Raw genomic sequence first — 14,973 nt, 5'->3', positions numbered from 1 at the left:
CTGTGGCACGGCCCAGCCACCCTAATCCCTGCCCCGGCCTCAAAGGGCACCACAGATCAGAGCCTGCTGTGACTCTTGGAGTGTTTTATTTCTCAGCAGTGCCAATGCTCAAGCCTGCCTTTGGGGAAGAGGTGTGACAGGATGGATACAACAGGGAGCAGGCAGTGCTGAGTGTGGGGTGAGGGTCTGCCGAGTCTGGGGATGGCCAGATCCAGGCCCTAGGGCTGCTGATGCCACGTGGATGGCATCCAGGGCTGCCAAAGGAAGGCGTGGGCTCTTCACGTTGATGGGAGTTGAAATGGGTGCTCTGCAGCTCATGATTCTCCCAGCTCACTGCTGCTCTGTCCTCTTCACTCCACTGGGACACCTGTGACGCTGCACTTGTCGCTGGTGCCCCCCAGGGAGTCCCCTGAGAGAGACTGCCCTGACTGTGGGCTGCACAGGCTTTGCTCTCGGCTGGGATGCGGCACTGATTCAATCGCCACTTCCACCTCGATGTTGATGCCTTCTCTGCAGACAAACACATGAGGGCAGCAGCCCAACAGGAGGACGCTGCTGAGTCCCCATCCAGCAGTGCAGTAAGCACGGGGAAGGCTGTTAGGAAAGGGGACTTGCCATGCCACCCTCCCTCGTCCCCAGGTCTCCTTCAGCTCACCGGTAGGATGTATCGCTCAGCGTGCTGCCTGCGAGGGCCACGGTGCTGGCTGAGTGGCTGTCCTGCTCCTTCCACATCACCCTGGGGCGTGGGCTGTGGCTGCTGCTGGGGAAAGAGGTGGCTGGGTCTGCGACTCCGTCCTCGACACCCTTGGGGCTGGGCAGCACTGACCACAGCTCGTTCACTAGCAGAGAGAGAGAGATGGTGCTGAGCGCCCTGTGCGTGAGGAACACTTCAACATCAGGTGCAGAACAGCAGGGAGGCATGTGAACTGGACCCAGGCTGTGGGTGCTCTGCACAGCACCCACAGCCCCCCAGGACACTGACCTGCAACCTCCCCGCTGCCCCAGGCCAACAGGAAGCCCCAGGCCATGGAGCTGTCACAGCCACAGGATCACAGCCCGTGCAGCACCACGCAGGGGTCTCCAGTAGGAGACAGCAGGCAGTGCAGGACTCACGCTTGGTCAAGTTCTCCAGCTCTACCACACCAAGGTCCCCAGGTTGGCTGCGGCCACAGCTACTGCGGCTCCGGCACAGAGACAGCACTACCACTCCATAGACATAGGTGAGCATCAGGGGCACACCAATGCCTGTGGGCAGAAACAAAGCTACTGCCAGCCTGTATTGGCAGCCCCCACCCCTGCCAAAGGTCCACTACTACAGGTCTCTGACATCCCCTTAAAGCTGCTCCATCAGTGGCCCCGTGCCACCAGCCCCTAGATGCACTTACCCACCGTGACAGCTGTTATGATGGGGGACACAAAGAGAGAGAGGAGGACGCCGCTGGTGACGGAGAAGCACTGCTGGCAAGGTGACAAGCTGCTCCTTCGGCTCTGGCCCAGCACCTGGAGAAGAAGCAAGACAGGTGAATCACCTCTGGGGTTTCTGTAGTCTACATGCCCCTCAGGCCAGGGGCTGTCAGTCTCAATACAGAGCGAGACTGCAGAGACCCCAGGACCAGTACCTTCCTACCCGTGTAGATGGGAAGGCCAATGATAATGACAGGCACAGCAATGCCTGCGACGAGGGAGATCACCATAGGTGCCCCCAGCACCATGCCCAGCTGCCACAGGATCTTCCGGGTCCTTGACCAGGGCCTTTTACCCCAGAAGGTGCATCCAGATGGGCTGCAAGGACAGCATGAGGCTGAGCCAACAGCACATGCACAGGGGCAGGCAGACAATGGCACCCATTGCACTCCAGAGCAGCAAAAAAAACCCCACCCCACCACACCATGGACCCCTGGCAAACCCTGCAGCAGAGCTACACCCCTGCTACCTAGCAGAACGTGGCTGTGGCTCTCTGCAGGACCCCACTGCCCCCACAACTCCTGATGGCACCCCCAAGTCCCATCACAACCTGCAGCCCCACACTGACCTCAGGAAGTGCACGTCAGAGATCTCCTGCAGGCAGAGCCAGCAGAACAGGCAGCCGCACACCGTGCAGTTCATGCGGTTGCAGCTCCCATCATTGATCTTCATAATGAAGGCACTGCAGCGGGGACAAACCTTGATGTCTTCAGCCTCAGCTGGCAGGGAGAAGGCAGATGAACTGGGATTGAGAAGAGGACATGACACTGCAGCTCTCCCCCAGCCCCTGCCATAGGGCTGCAGCCCACCCTGTGGGTGTCTGGGTGAGCTGGGCACTGCCAGCACAAGGTCCTCCTAATCCACTACCCCAGCCCAGGGGCTGCACACCTCCACAAAGAGGCAGAATGGTACCACTGGGCCATGGCAGGAAGAGCGTTTCACTCAGATGTGTCAAATCCCCACACTCCCATCCTGGATGAGGTCTCACCATTAGCAGACTCCTCTGCGTAAACCAGCTGTGCAGAGGGGCTGGCTAGGCTGGAGGCCAGCGGCGCTGCTGCACATGGCCCATCAGGGTGCCACAGCTGCCGGCAGTGGTAGCAGAACTCGGTGCCACAGCCCTCACGTCCACAGGTGAGGCGAGGACACTCAGCAAAGCCATAGGCAATGACAGCATAGCTGTGGGGAGAAAGCAGGTAGTTTGCTGGGGCCAGCTGCGTCCGTGGCCTCCCCCTGCATCCCAGCCTGGCAGCCGGGCTGTGCATCAAGAGGTCCCAGCTCTGTGCTGGGACAGAGCAGCAGCCAGCATTCAAGAGCCAGGTGCCACTCTTGTCAGCTCGGTGACCGCAGCAAAGCCTCCCCCACCCAGCACTCACAAAATCCCCCAGGTTCCCCACAGCCAGACCCAGCACAGCCAAGCGCTCCAGCCTTAACCGACGCACACAGCTGCCCAGGTTCTGCAGCCAGAATCAAGACATCTCTCCAAACAGACTCAATCAAGTCACAAGCCTGTAAAAGGCTCACAGCATGCAGGCACACCAGCCTGCCAGGAAGCAAGGAAAAGAGATCCATTCCAGGGGCCAGCAGTCACCTGCAGTCCGGTGCGGGACACCAGCGGGTGCCAGGGTCAGCTGCCAGAAGCCTCCTCAGGAGGAACTCCTCGTATTTGTCACGGAGGGCAGGCTCTGGCAGGAGGCTGTGGACGTCGGCAGGCTGCAGCACGGTGGGGCAGTGTGGGCAGGCCACCCTCACACGGCTCTCGCTGACGGCGATGCGCAGGTACTGCTGCAGGCAGGCCCGGCACGAGCGGTGGGAGCAGGAGACAAGGCTGGGAAAGGCCTCAGGTGGCTGAGGAAGCAGGCAAAGGGGACACTCCAGCAGCTGCCCATCCTCGCCCAGGGGCAGGGCAATGTGCAGCTCCTCAGGGTCCCCCGGTTCTTGCACCGGGTCCGGTGGCATCTCCCCTGCGGCCTCTGCCTTCTGCCCACAGGAGCCCAGGATGCGCGGGGGCTGAGGCACCCACGTGGGCTGCTCCATGGTGGCACGTCAGGGCAGCAATCTGCTTCTGGCAGGCTATGGAGGACAGTGGGGCGATGGCAGCCCCAGTGCAGCAGCCATGGCAGGGCAGACACGTCCTACCTGGGCCTCGGAGCCGGCGTCTCCACAATCAGTGGTCAAACCATCTCCATCTGCAGCCCACACTGCTCAGCCTGTGAAGGAGGTACATGTGATAAGCACGGAGTTCCTGGGCGTGGGAAGGAGTTCTCAGCATCTGTGAGACCCCACTAAACTTTGGGCCTAGAAACTGAGCAGTGGTCTCAGTCTCCCTGCCTTGCCAGCCCTGGGAAATCCACAGGGCTGCACTAAAAAGAACAACCGAGGAGGACATGAGCTGAAGGGAACCTGCAGAGCCCCTCTGCCTCCAAACTGGCCAGAAACTGGCACATATTCTTGCAGGCTAGGTGAATCTCCCCAGTTAAAAGCCTTGTAGCACAGAGCCCTCAGCCTCCTCTTCTGTATGTAAAATAGACAACAGAGCTTGGAGACCCAAAAGCCTGTCATGGAGCCAAATCATCAGATGAACAGGGATTGAGAGATGAGGTAAATCTGTCACAGTTTTTTTCCCTTACTTAGAGCTCACATTAACCTGAAGCCACAACATAAGCCCCCTGACCCCAGGGCTGGTGGATCCACCATTCCCCATGCTCTCCTTCTCTCCAAGAAGTCACACCATATGCTACCATGGTACCAATGTATCCTTCTTGCTTTACTTACTTTAGAATCATAGAATGGCCTGGGTTGCAAAGGCCTACAGTGCTCATCCAGTTCCAACCCCCTGCTGTGTGCAGGTCACCAACCAGCAGACCAGGCTGCCCAGAGCCACATCCAGCCTGGCCTTGAATGCCTGCAGGGATGGGGCATCCACAGCCTCCTTGGGCAACCTGTTCCAGTGCTTCACCATCCTCTGTGCCACCGCCCTTCCTCCAGCAGCCTCTGTTGTTTTTTCCCCTTCAAGTACAGCTAGACCAGCAAAACCCCATTGCTGGAAGGGGCAGACATTGGTGATGACTCAGATTAAGGCAGAGGATTCTGATGACGTCTGCTCTGCTGGGGATGTGCAAGGCACTGCATTGTGCCACTCTGGGTAACAAAGCACCTTGGTCAGGTGGGAAATGAACAGCCAATGGAAACTTGACTCTCCATCTTGGGCCACCGCTGCCATCACCACAGACTTTTATAGAATCATAGAATCATTAAGGTTGGGAAAGGCCTCTCAGACCACTCAGATCCAAAATGCCCACTAAATATTATTTCTGCTTGAAGTTTGTCTGCAGGGCTGGTGCAGCAGGAGCAAGAAGTGCCCACACTATGGCCTCCGTGCTGCCCCACTCCCTGGAAATAATGCTGTTGTTTTAAGGAGAGGGCAGGGCCTCAAGTTGTGCCAGAGGAGGGTCAGGTTGGATAGGAGAAAATGCTTCTCCTCTGAAAAAGCAGCGCTGCAGCAGCACAGCTGCCCAGGGAGGCGGTGGGGTCACCGTCCCTGGAGGTGCTCCGTGGGGATGTGGCACTGAGGAACGCGGGCAGCGGGACGCTGATCTCGGAGTGCCGCTCCAACCCGAATGAATCCACGGTTCCACCACTCCGCCCGGGCCGCCCCTCGCCGTACCTCAGTGACCTCTCAGCGCCGGATCACCGCCGACGGAGCCGCGCACCGAGGATCGCTCAGATCTCCCGCGGAGCCCCGGAGCGGGCGGCGCAGCTCCTGCAGGCGGGGACCGAGCCCGGGGCCGGGCCCGAGGCCTCAGAGCGACGGGGACACGCGCACGGCCTCGGTCACGTCCAGCGCAGGGCCCGGCCCCGGGGACCCGCCCGGTCCTCGCCTGCCTTCCCCGCTGCCCGGCCGGGCCCTCCCGCCGCATACCGAAGCCGCGGCCCCAGCGGCCGCCGCCCGCGTTCCTCCGGCGCCGGCGCTGAGACGGCGGGACGGGAGGGCGGCGGACCGTGAGCACGCTTCCGGGTTCGCGATCTACTTCCGGGGCGTCGCGCCAGCTTCCGGCGCCGGCCCTGTCCCGCGGCGGCCGGAAGCGGAAGTGCCCGGTCGAGGCGGGGCGGCGGTGGCCGCCCCGGGCTGGCGGGGGCGGCTGGCGGGCCGCGGGCAGGAGGGCGGGCGGCGGGGCCGGGACCGACCACGATGCCCCGGCGGAAGCAGAGCCACCCGCAGCCGGTGAAGGGTGAGTGCGCGGCGGGGCCGGGGGACGGCGGCGGAGCCGGCGGCCGGATCCCGGCGGTGACCCGCGACGTTCGGTGTGTTGCAGCGGAAGCCGAGGACGGCCCCGAGGAGACGGCGGGAGCGGCGCTGGTGCTGCCCGGCGACTTGCTGCTAGGCCGCGGCCTGGCCTGCGAGAAGGGACCGCCAGGTGCGTGCCGCCGCCCCGCACGGCCCCGCCGCCACCCCCGGCTGCGTCCTGCCGTCGGTGGCTTCCTTCCCCATCCGCCGGGAGAGCTGCCTCGCCGGTAACGCGGGGACCCCCCGGGCGCGCGGTGCCCGCGCAGGGCTTCTACCTCCCGTTAAATCCCCCTGGCTCTGGGGCTGCAGAGTCGGTGGCTGCACCACCGACCCCCACCAAGTGTCCTCAGAGCGGCAGCGCTCTGCCCCGGGATTCCCGGAGCCTCGCAGGCAGCACTGAGGGCTCGCTGCTCTCGGATGCTGGGCGGGGAAGAAGGTTTGGGGATGCACTGAACGCAGAACGACGTGCACCACCCGGCTCCTGCACCCCATCAGATCCCATGAGGGCCGTGCTCTGGGTACAGGATGCCATGCTCTGTGCTGAGGCTCGGCCCCAGCTGCCTGGCAGATGGGCTCTGCTCCGAGAGCTGCACCTCCCTGCAGCGCGTGTTTGCAGCCCTGCACTGGAACAAAGCTGGCTCCATGGTGCCGGGCGCTGCCTGTGCTGCAAAAAGCTGTCCTTACAGCAGATCTGCAACTAGAAAAGCAGCCCTTCCTGCCCCCAGGTCCAGCCCAACTGGAGAGCAGTATCACGCAGGTCTGGATTCCTGAAGAGCTGAGCTGGTCATGTTCTCAGCCCCATGGGCTGTGTGGGGCAGTGCTGCAGGGGTGCTGGGCTGTGCTACCAAGCTTGCAGGGCATCCCTTCAGCATAGGGCTTAGGGTCAAGGTGTTCCCCTAGCAATAGCAAGGCTGTAGCAGGATGCTCTGGTCTGGAATCAGATCTTCCCAGTGTTTGCAAATCTGGGACTAGAAGACACAAGGGAGCCTGGAGTGGCCTCACTGTGCCCAGGGACCCTGGGACGTGGACACTGTGGGGTGACCAGCAGCAAAGGGGACAATCCAGGGCAAGAGCCAACTGCTGGGTCTTGCAGCCTCTTGAATGCACTCCACGTTGGGCACAACACAGAACAGATGGAGATGGCTTAAGGCTGACTATGGCAAGGCTTTGCTGCATACCAGTACTCTTCTGTCCTGAGCAGCTGCCTGTGAGCACGTCCAGGGGTTCCAGGTATATTGGCTAGATGTGAGTGGCTGCAGGTCAGTGGCTCTGCTTCTGCCATCCCATGCTAGGGCATAGGTGTTACACGTCCTTGTCCAGCTGGCAAGCAGAAATGCCCTCCAAGAGCCTCTCTGTGGGGCATCAGCACTGCGTGGGGTCAGAGGACATCTTTTTTGCTGCCTGTTGCTGGCCAAGGGACAAGGACCAGCAGCCTGGTGAGCTGTGCCCACCACCACCCAGCACAGCTGGGCGAGGGCCTGCAGCAGGACCTGGGGGCAGGTTGGGCTGCCTTGGCCTGCTGTCTGAGCGTTGGGGCTGCAGTGGGCTCCTGGGTACTGCTGGGTTGAGCACAGCTGCCTGACACCTCCTTGCTGCAGTCTCCCCTTCTGGGATCGGTGGCACCAAAATGGGGCCACGCGTGAGCCAACCAAGCTCCCGCTGCTATCCCATCCCATGCTCTTCTCAGCAGAGGCACTGGTGGGGAAGATCGCCATCCCAGCGTACGCGCTGAGCGACGACGACTGCTCCTCAGGGTACCAGCAGCTGAGCGTGGACAGCGACCCCGAGGAAGGCGGCGAGCCCGGCCCTGCAGCGCTGCCCTGCCGCCAGTGTGGGCTGCAGCTGGCTGCCAGCCTGGGCCAGAGCTGCCTGCAGTGCGCCGGCACCGAGGGCGGCCGCAACCAACGCATCGTGTACACCTGCCAGCTCTGTCCCTTCGCCTCCCACTACTCCAGCCACCTCAAGCGCCACATGAAGACACACAACGGGGAGAAGCCGTTTGCGTGCCCGCAGTGTGCCTACGCCTCAGCCCAGCTGGTGAACCTGACCCGCCACCTGCGCACGCACACTGGGGAGAAGCCCTACCGCTGTACGGGCTGCAGCTTCGCCTGCAGCAGCCTGGGCAACCTCAAACGCCACGAACGGGTCCACAGCCAGGACAAGCCCTTCCAGTGTGCCGCTTGCGACTACCGCTGCAACCAGAGCCGCAATCTGAAGCGGCACATGCTCAGCCACCGCCTGCCTGAAGGCGAGGGGCAGCACCAGCAGGACAAGGACCCAGGTAAGGTGGAGTTGGGCGGGAAACTGCGGTGGGAGAGTCCCAGAGCGCAGTCTGGAGATGGGCGAGGAGCACGTCCTGCCATCTTCTGCTGTGCCAATGCCGGTGCACAGCCTCAAGTGGCTGCTGGCCCCGGGCCAGGACACCGTCACCTCAGAGCTAGGGCTGCTCGCGGGAGCCGCGCTCTGCCAGCGCTGCGCTGCCTGCTGACATCCCTGCTTCTCTTTGTCTCGCAGAGCCGCTGCTGCCGGAGCTGAACCTGCACATGGGCAGCGGCACCGGCCCTTTCCTGCCTGGCTGCGCGCGGTTGCGGGGCGAGGAGACGGCAGCGCTGCCCGAGCTGCTCTTCCCCTTTACGTGCCGCATGTGTGGGCTGGTGCTGGACGATGGGTTCGCACAGGACGAGGGCCTGGCCGAGCAGGTCTGCGGGCGCTGCAGCCTGGCGGTGCTGGGCACCGAGCCGGGCGCCAGCCCTCGTAAAGGCACCGGGGACAAAGGCTTCGCTTGCAGCCTCTGCCCCTTTGTCACCCACTACCCCAACCACTTGGCACGGCACATGAAGACGCACAGCGGGGAGAAGCCGTTCGCCTGCCCGCTCTGCCCCTACGCCTCCGCCCACCTCGACAACCTGAAGCGGCACCAGCGCGTGCACACGGGTGAGAAGCCCTACAAGTGCCAGCTCTGTGACTACGCCTGCGGCAACCTGGCCAACCTCAAGCGCCACGGGCGCATCCACTCTGGTGACAAGCCCTTCCAGTGCAGCCTCTGCAGTTACAGCTGCAACCAGAGCATGAACCTGAAGCGGCACATGCTGCGACACACGGGCGAGAAGCCCTTCCAGTGCCGGGACTGCACCTACACCACTGGCCACTGGGACAACTACAAGCGCCACCAGAAAATCCACGGCCACACAGCTGAGAATTGGGTGAACCCACGCAACGCCAAAGCCCTCCTGGCTCCTCCTGCCGTGGACACGGCCCTGCCCTGAACAGCACTTAGCCTGGCTGCAGGGGCTTGGCCCCATGCTGGGCCCCAGGGGGCCACAGGGCACCCCAATTCTTCGCCAGCTGCGGCCCCTGCCCTCCCTGGGGGAGGGATGGGCAACAAGCTCCCCTGGGCTCAGGGCTGCCTTAAGCAGGGCCCACCGCCCTGGGAGGGGTCTCCTGCAGCCCTACGCTGCCTGTGGTGGGGCCATGCCCTTGGCACCACAGGGTGGCACCAGCCTGTTCCTCCTGCCTGTCAGAGCCTTCCTCCGCCAGCATATGGGGAAAGGGAGGAGGGGGAGAACAGGACTGGTTCTGTGGCTGCTGCCATACCGGTCAGTGTAATTTATATTGTGTATAAAAGCATTAAACAGTCAGTTTTGTTATCCGGTATTCTCCCTAGGGACCTTGTTCTGCTTCAGGAGAGGACATGGGGCGTGAGGTGGGGGGGGGAGGATGGCTGCCACCCCACAAGAGACAGCGTAGGTACCAATCAGAATCCATTTTAATCATCATTGCAGTATGTAAACATTGGTTACTGTCCATTAATGCTCTGGTCGGTCTGAGCAGCAGGAGATAGGTGGTTACAAGCCTAGATTACACTGGAGTCTACGAGCGGGTTAGAGACAGGGCTCTGCGCAGAGCCCCACCAGAGACAGCTTACTGCACTCTGTCTCTGAGCAGAAACCTAAAGGCTAATTTGGCATTATGGAGCCTCGTGAGGGCCGCTCGGTGCCACCGGGCTGCTGCCAACACCCCCTGGGGCAGCCGCCTGCCCACACAGCGGGCCAGGCCTGATGTAGACCCAGGTCCTCCCAGGGTGGGAGAAGGGGGGGCTCTGCCCCTCCGGAGCTGGGCTGGGCTCCACGACACCTGCTCCAGGGCTCGGCACCGGCACAGGCTGCCCCGTGGGAAGCCAGCAGCAGGAGGAGTTCAGCTGCCCCCAGCCTTGAAGGCAATGGTGGGTTGGGGATGCACTTCCCAGCCCTTGGGGAGCAGGGGAAGGTGGATGGTAGCAGGTGAGAGGCACGTTGATTGCAACCTGTCTGCAGGTCGTACATTCCTCGGCGAAGGCCCTGGGGCCCTCAGGCCAGTGCTGTCCTAGGAGGGGGGGGCGGCTACAGATCTTCATCACCAATGCCCTCAAAGGCGTAATTGCCATGGAAGTCGTTAGCGCCCACATCATTAGCAGAGCTGGAGTGGCTGATCCCTCGCAGACTAACAGATGTGAGTTTGCTCTGTGAAAAGAGGAGATGTGTTAGGGAGGATCCCCTCCATGCTGCAGCTCAGTCTCAGTGTGAGAGCACCCCCTGCATGCACACACAACTCACCGAGAGTTTGGCCATTGGCTCCCGCGAGGCGTCAGGCGAGTCCTGCAGGGACAGCACGGTCAGGCAGCCTTGTGTCACCCCCCGTGCTCACTGCTCTTCTGTATACCAGCCCTTGGCCAGTGTTACCAACCCTCAAGGTGAGGTCTGGGGGTGCCCAGACACAATCGCCTCCCTCCCTCAAGGATGGCCCCATGGCTGCCTTTTTCTCATCCCAAGGCTACAGGAGTGAGGCAACAGCCCTACTGGTGGAACCCCTCTGGCTCTGGTACCTGATCCACAGCTAAGCCTGCCCCACTCATCTCCCCACAGGGGTAGTCACACTCACCAGCAGTGGGGGTGACTTCACGGCTTGCTGGCTGTCCGAGCGCCGCAGAGCCCCGTTTGCCCGTCGGCGGAACATCTGCAGGGGAGAAGCTCGACTCAATGGCAGGGTCCCCATGGGTAGGTAGCTCCAGGAGCTGAGTTTCCTCCTTCAGCTGACCCCATGCTGAGGAGGGCAACTGAGGCCAAGCCTAGACCTCACAAAGTCACAGGGACAAGGTGGGACCCGCCTAGACAACATGGCTACCCAACCCTTACCTTGCGGATGCTGCCACCTGACTTTTTCACCATCAGTTCATCCACCATGGACTGCAGGCAGATGCTCAGCATGATGGCCTACAAGACAGAACTGTTGTCAGACAGTGGCCCCACACACCCCACGGCCTTCCCAACAGACCATGCTGAGCCCTGACCTGCTTTCTCCCTCGAGCTGCCCCTCATTCCCACCTTTTTCCAATGCCAGTGTGCAGGCAACCCTACCTGTGGACTGGTGATGGTAACCCACTGCAGCCGGTCCTTGCTCATGAGATACTCAAAAGCTAGCTCCAGCTTCACGTCCGACTTCCCTGGGCTGCTCCCTGAGGGACCATTGCTCATCGGCACCTGCACAGACACAAGCTGAGGCACGTGGGCCTTTCACCACAGCCAGTTCCCATGCCCCGAACGGCTGACACCTTCCCCAGGCTTCCAGCCCAGCCAGCAGCCTTGCAGCTGACAGCTGACAGAGCTGGGTCCCAGCAGCCCTCCTCGTGCCCAGGATGCAGGCACTCACCGAGGACGTGACCCTCCAGCACCGCATGCGTGTGACCTTGAAGCTGCCCTCCTTGATCTGCTCGTTCGGCAGCCGCACTTGGAAGTTGAGCTCGTTGTTGCCGGCGCTGACGACGACGTGGCATCCCTTCTCGGGGAAGTCCGTGACGCAGGGATCAAACTTGAGATAGCCGTAGTACTTCAGGGTCTGTGCCAGTCGGATGAACTGTGAGCAGAGCAGGGAAGGTCAGCACCCACAGGCAGATCCGTCAGTTGGAAAGCGGGCACCAAGCTCAGCCCCAGGGCTCTTATGGGGCAGCGAGGCCTGTCCAGTGCCTGGGACTACTCCAAACACAGCATCATGCCCTCCCCTACCTCCTTCTTGGAGACTTTTTCCTGCAGAGACTTGAGCTGCCGGTGCTGCTCCTTGTTGACAAGGATCCATCCGTGCTCGATGTCTGACACCGTCTATCAAGAAGCAGAGGCTGGTGAGCAGCTGGGCCCAAAGCCCTGAGAGCAGCAGAGCAGTCACTGGGGGGCTCCCTCCTCACCCCGCTGGACCACACAGAGCCTCACCTGTGCATACAGCAAGTTGAGTCCCACACGATGCTCCATTACATCGTCGTCATAGGAGGAGTCCCAGTAGCTGGAAAGGAACCACACGAGTCAGCTTCTTCCCCAACTCCTGACAGCAGTGGGGAGAACACGGTCCTGCATGTGGGGACGTGGAGCTGGGCTGCCCCCACAGCCTGCTCCCTTTGGTAGCCCTCAGCAGCCACATCCCTCTCACAGAACCGTGGAGGGTCAGAAGGGATCTCTGGAGATCATCCAGTCCAACTCCCTGCTAAAGCAGGTTCCCTACAGCACACTGCAGAGGAAAGCATTCTCCAGGGTAGTTTCAAACCAGGGAGCCCAGAACTGGGCCCAGTGTTCCAGATGCCCAGGGCAGAACAGAGAGGAGCAGAACCCCTGCTGGCTCATGGTAACCATTGGACACCATCAGCCTTCTGGGCCACAAAGGCACACTGCTGGCTCACCTACTGGTCCTAGTGACCTACTGGCCACCAGCACACCCAGGTCCTTCTCTATAGGGCTGCTATAGGCAGGCAGTACCAAGTCTGGGAAAAAGGACACAAGGACCAACTGCAGTGGGGCAGTCCAGCCTCACTGGGGACATGCAGTGCATTTCCAGGTGGGTCAAAGCACCGCATGGGCAGCAATGGCAGAAGTGGGAGGGTCCTTATGCACTGTGGGGAGTCCTGACACCTCCCCCAGGTGCTGAGTGGCTGCAGCTCACCTCTTGCGCAGGATGATCCTGAATTCAGGGTTGTGTAGGCTGGTGACAGACACATATGGCAGCTCAAACTCCTGCAGCTTCCGCACGACTGCAGGGAAATGGCAGCTCAGCAGAGGCTCAGGGCTAGGGGAGCCCACCAGGCCCTTGTGAGACTGCCCATAGCATGCTCTACTCACATGAGAAAGCTCCATCCTTGGTCTCTCGCACCAAGAAGAGACTGAAGTAGCCAACCAGGTCATCGGGCAGATCCAACTTGGAGGCTACAGCCTATGAGCGAGAGCAAGAGGTCACCACTGAGAGCTACAGTACCTCTGCATGTCACCCTGCAGCCCCCTGGCAGGATCCAGCCCAGGCACTTTGTGGAAAGCCAGGACCTCTGCTGGATGGACGACAGGAAAGGGGAAACAAATGGAGAAGCCAAGGGATCATGGCATCACAGAGCTCCACCACCCTCCCAAGGACAACCCTGCTCTGGAGCAAGGACAAAGCACAAGAGCTCTGGCACCTCAAGAACATCTTCCGTCTGGTCTGAGGTGAGGATGGTGACCTTGACCATCTGGCCATTGGAAAGCAGCACTTCTAGCACCACCTCCTCCGTAGGGATCTGCTGCGTCTCCTGCAGAGAAAAGGGATTGGCAGCCTGGCCCCATCTGCCACCCTATCTGGATTTGGGGGCCCACCACGTATCACCCCGGCCCGGCAGCTCCTTCCCACCTGCTGGGCCTTGCGCAGAAAGCTGTTGAAGGTCTCACTGCCTCCCAGTGTCGGGTCCTGCCGCACTGGGGTGGAAGACAAGCAAGAAGTATTAACTGGGAAAGCACAGGGACTCACATCAGCTCCCACCTGCTCTGCAGCCTCCCAGTGTTTGCACCCAGACAAAGCACGTGCTGAGTGCAGGGTGTGTGCATGGATGGCTGTGGGTTCCCTACAGATTGGGGCATTAGGGGGGTGTAGGGCAAGGGAACGGCCTGGGGATTGAGGAGCAGCACTGGTGGTGCTGTGTACTGCAGGCCGACATTAAGGGAACGATGCCAGCTATTATCAGAGCACAGCCAGGAACTCTGAGACAGACTGCTGCAAGCTCAGCACTGCAGAAGGAAGGGGCCAACGCTTGGGCCCGGGTGGCCACAGGAAGGTAACCTGGGCAGTGTCACCAAGCTGGGGACGTGACCCTGGGCTGCAGCAGCCCGCTTACCAGCCTGCATGTACTTCTCCAGCTGTTCCCTGCGCTGCTCTACCTCCGCTGGGGTGAGCGTGAAGATCTTCTTCGGAGGAAAAGCTGGTACCACGTTCGTGCCATATTCTTTCCTTAGCTGGGAAGAGAGCAGAGCGCTGTGAGAAGCCTCTGGAGAGACAGGGACGGCCCCGACACCCAGCCATGCTGATCCTCAGGGCTCTGCTGAGCAGCCAGCTCATCGCCCGCTCCCAGCCAGCGACCAGCAGGATGTCACACAGTAGGCAAGGCCTGGCACAGCACGCTGCGTGCCGCCCTCCTCCCTACCTGCTCGTGCAGCCCCAGCAGCTGGCTGTAACGCACCCGGCAGTGCAGCACCCCGTTCACGTGGATGTTGTAGGCCTGCAGTGAGGAGAGGCGCGGGTCAGAACCGAGCAGCAGCACACAGAGCCATTCTGGTCGAAGACCTCTACGATCACCCATCCCGACCCATCCCATCACGCGCCCTCCGTGCCACATCGCCCCATTCCCCGAACACCTCCGGGCTGGGTGCCCCCACCACCTCCCCGTGCAGCCGTGCCACCGCAGCGCCGCTCTTTCCGAGTGGAAACGGTCCGACCCGAAGCTCGGCCGTGCCCCCCATCTCAGCCGCTCGGGGTCCCATAGCAGCGCGGCTTTGAGGCGCCGAGCCGACCCCGTGCCGATCCCCGCGCCGATCCCCGCGCCGTGTCCGGGAAGTCCCGCGACGCCGAGGGCAAAGTCTGCGAGCAGCACCGGGCCCGCACCGACGGCAGCGCGGCTCCGGGCCCCGCAACGGGGCGGGAGGGCGTTCACCTCGCACGGAGCACAACAGGAAGCGGGGACGGCCGGGACGCGGCTCCTCGGTCCTTCCCCCCGCGGCCGCCGCCGCCCCCCCTTTCACCCCCCCAAACCCCGGGCGGGGCCGAGCGGCGCCCCCGAGGGCTGCGAACCCCCCCCGGCCCCGCGGCCGCCCCGCTCACCACGTAGGCGGCGCCGCCGTCGCCGGCGCGGGTCTCGGTCTCGGGGATGGAGAAGTGCATGGCGGGGTCCGGGGCCGCGGAACCGG

General features: G+C 62.1%; 3 protein-coding genes across 7 annotated transcripts; 1 reads left to right on the top strand and 2 right to left on the bottom strand.

Annotated features, from left to right (window-relative positions):
* Positions 1-67: 67 nt before the first annotated feature.
* LOC122182799 (E3 ubiquitin-protein ligase RNF19B-like) lies at positions 68-5,246 on the bottom strand. Of its 4 annotated transcripts, XM_042876361.1 has the most exons (9): positions 5,132-5,242; positions 3,056-3,674; positions 2,453-2,643; positions 2,033-2,183; positions 1,620-1,782; positions 1,386-1,500; positions 1,114-1,245; positions 656-839; positions 68-510 (listed from the first exon to the last, which is right to left on the bottom strand). In XM_042876361.1, the coding sequence occupies exons 2-9, from the start codon at positions 3,499-3,501 to the stop codon at positions 351-353; spliced, it is 1,542 nt and encodes a 513-aa protein (XP_042732295.1). In that variant the 5' UTR covers positions 3,502-3,674; positions 5,132-5,242; the 3' UTR covers positions 68-350. The 4 variants fall into 4 exon arrangements, with proteins under 4 accessions (XP_042732295.1, XP_042732305.1, XP_042732323.1 ...); XM_042876371.1 differs by lacking the exon at positions 1,114-1,245 and having other exon boundaries at positions 5,132-5,243; XM_042876389.1 differs by lacking the exon at positions 1,114-1,245 and having other exon boundaries at positions 378-510; positions 1,628-1,782; positions 5,132-5,246.
* A 380-nt stretch (positions 5,247-5,626) lies between these two features.
* ZNF513 (zinc finger protein 513) lies at positions 5,627-9,399 on the top strand. Its single transcript, XM_042876400.1, has 4 exons — positions 5,627-5,696; positions 5,781-5,882; positions 7,443-8,033; positions 8,267-9,399. Exons 1-4 carry the CDS (start codon positions 5,657-5,659, stop codon positions 9,016-9,018), a joined length of 1,485 nt encoding a protein of 494 aa, XP_042732334.1. The 5' UTR covers positions 5,627-5,656; the 3' UTR covers positions 9,019-9,399.
* Positions 9,400-9,496: 97 nt separating this feature from the next.
* On the bottom strand, positions 9,497-14,967 carry SNX17 (sorting nexin 17). Of its 2 annotated transcripts, none has more exons than XM_042876413.1 (15): positions 14,888-14,967; positions 14,214-14,288; positions 13,908-14,025; positions 13,427-13,491; positions 13,218-13,328; positions 12,889-12,979; positions 12,713-12,800; positions 11,992-12,061; positions 11,791-11,883; positions 11,438-11,641; positions 11,146-11,283; positions 10,924-11,001; positions 10,670-10,744; positions 10,345-10,386; positions 9,497-10,251 (listed from the first exon to the last, which is right to left on the bottom strand). In XM_042876413.1, exons 1-15 carry the CDS (start codon positions 14,945-14,947, stop codon positions 10,132-10,134), a joined length of 1,428 nt encoding a protein of 475 aa, XP_042732347.1. In that variant the 5' UTR covers positions 14,948-14,967; the 3' UTR covers positions 9,497-10,131. The 2 variants fall into 2 exon arrangements, with proteins under 2 accessions (XP_042732347.1, XP_042732357.1); XM_042876423.1 differs by having other exon boundaries at positions 11,146-11,268.
* Between the last annotated feature and the right edge of the window lie 6 nt (positions 14,968-14,973).

The sequence above is a fragment of the Lagopus leucura genome, unplaced genomic scaffold (assembly GCF_019238085.1).
Source record: "Lagopus leucura isolate 7727_CA_CO unplaced genomic scaffold, USGS_WTPT01 Super-Scaffold_73, whole genome shotgun sequence".
Taxonomy (NCBI): domain Eukaryota; kingdom Metazoa; phylum Chordata; class Aves; order Galliformes; family Phasianidae; genus Lagopus; species Lagopus leucura.
The sequence above is the reverse complement of the archived record's forward strand: the minus strand, read 5'-3'. Positions and strand labels throughout refer to the sequence as shown.

Bases quoted from the DNA above. Each gene is read 5' to 3' on its own strand.
- LOC122182799 (XM_042876361.1), bottom strand. From the start codon at position 3,501: ATGGAGCAGCCCACGTGGGTGCCTCAGCCCCCGCGCATCCTGGGCTCC. The intron at 1,783-2,032 runs GTCAGTGTGGGG...CTGTCCTTGCAG, and splicing joins TCTGACGTGCACTTCCTGAG to CCCATCTGGATGCACCTTCT. The intron at 511-655 runs GTGAGCTGAAGG...GTTTGTCTGCAG, and splicing joins CTGAGCGATACATCCTACCG to AGAAGGCATCAACATCGAGG.
- ZNF513 (XM_042876400.1), top strand. From the start codon at position 5,657: ATGCCCCGGCGGAAGCAGAGCCACCCGCAGCCGGTGAAGG. The intron at 5,883-7,442 runs GTGCGTGCCGCC...TCTTCTCAGCAG, and splicing joins CTGCGAGAAGGGACCGCCAG to AGGCACTGGTGGGGAAGATC. The intron at 8,034-8,266 runs GTAAGGTGGAGT...TTTGTCTCGCAG, and splicing joins CCAGCAGGACAAGGACCCAG to AGCCGCTGCTGCCGGAGCTG.
- SNX17 (XM_042876413.1), bottom strand. From the start codon at position 14,947: ATGCACTTCTCCATCCCCGAGACCGAGACCCGCGCCGGCGACGGCGGC. The intron at 12,980-13,217 runs GTGCCAGAGCTC...TCTCGCTCATAG, and splicing joins AGACGGAAGATGTTCTTGAG to GCTGTAGCCTCCAAGTTGGA. The intron at 12,801-12,888 runs GTGAGTAGAGCA...ATTTCCCTGCAG, and splicing joins CAAGGATGGAGCTTTCTCAT to TCGTGCGGAAGCTGCAGGAG.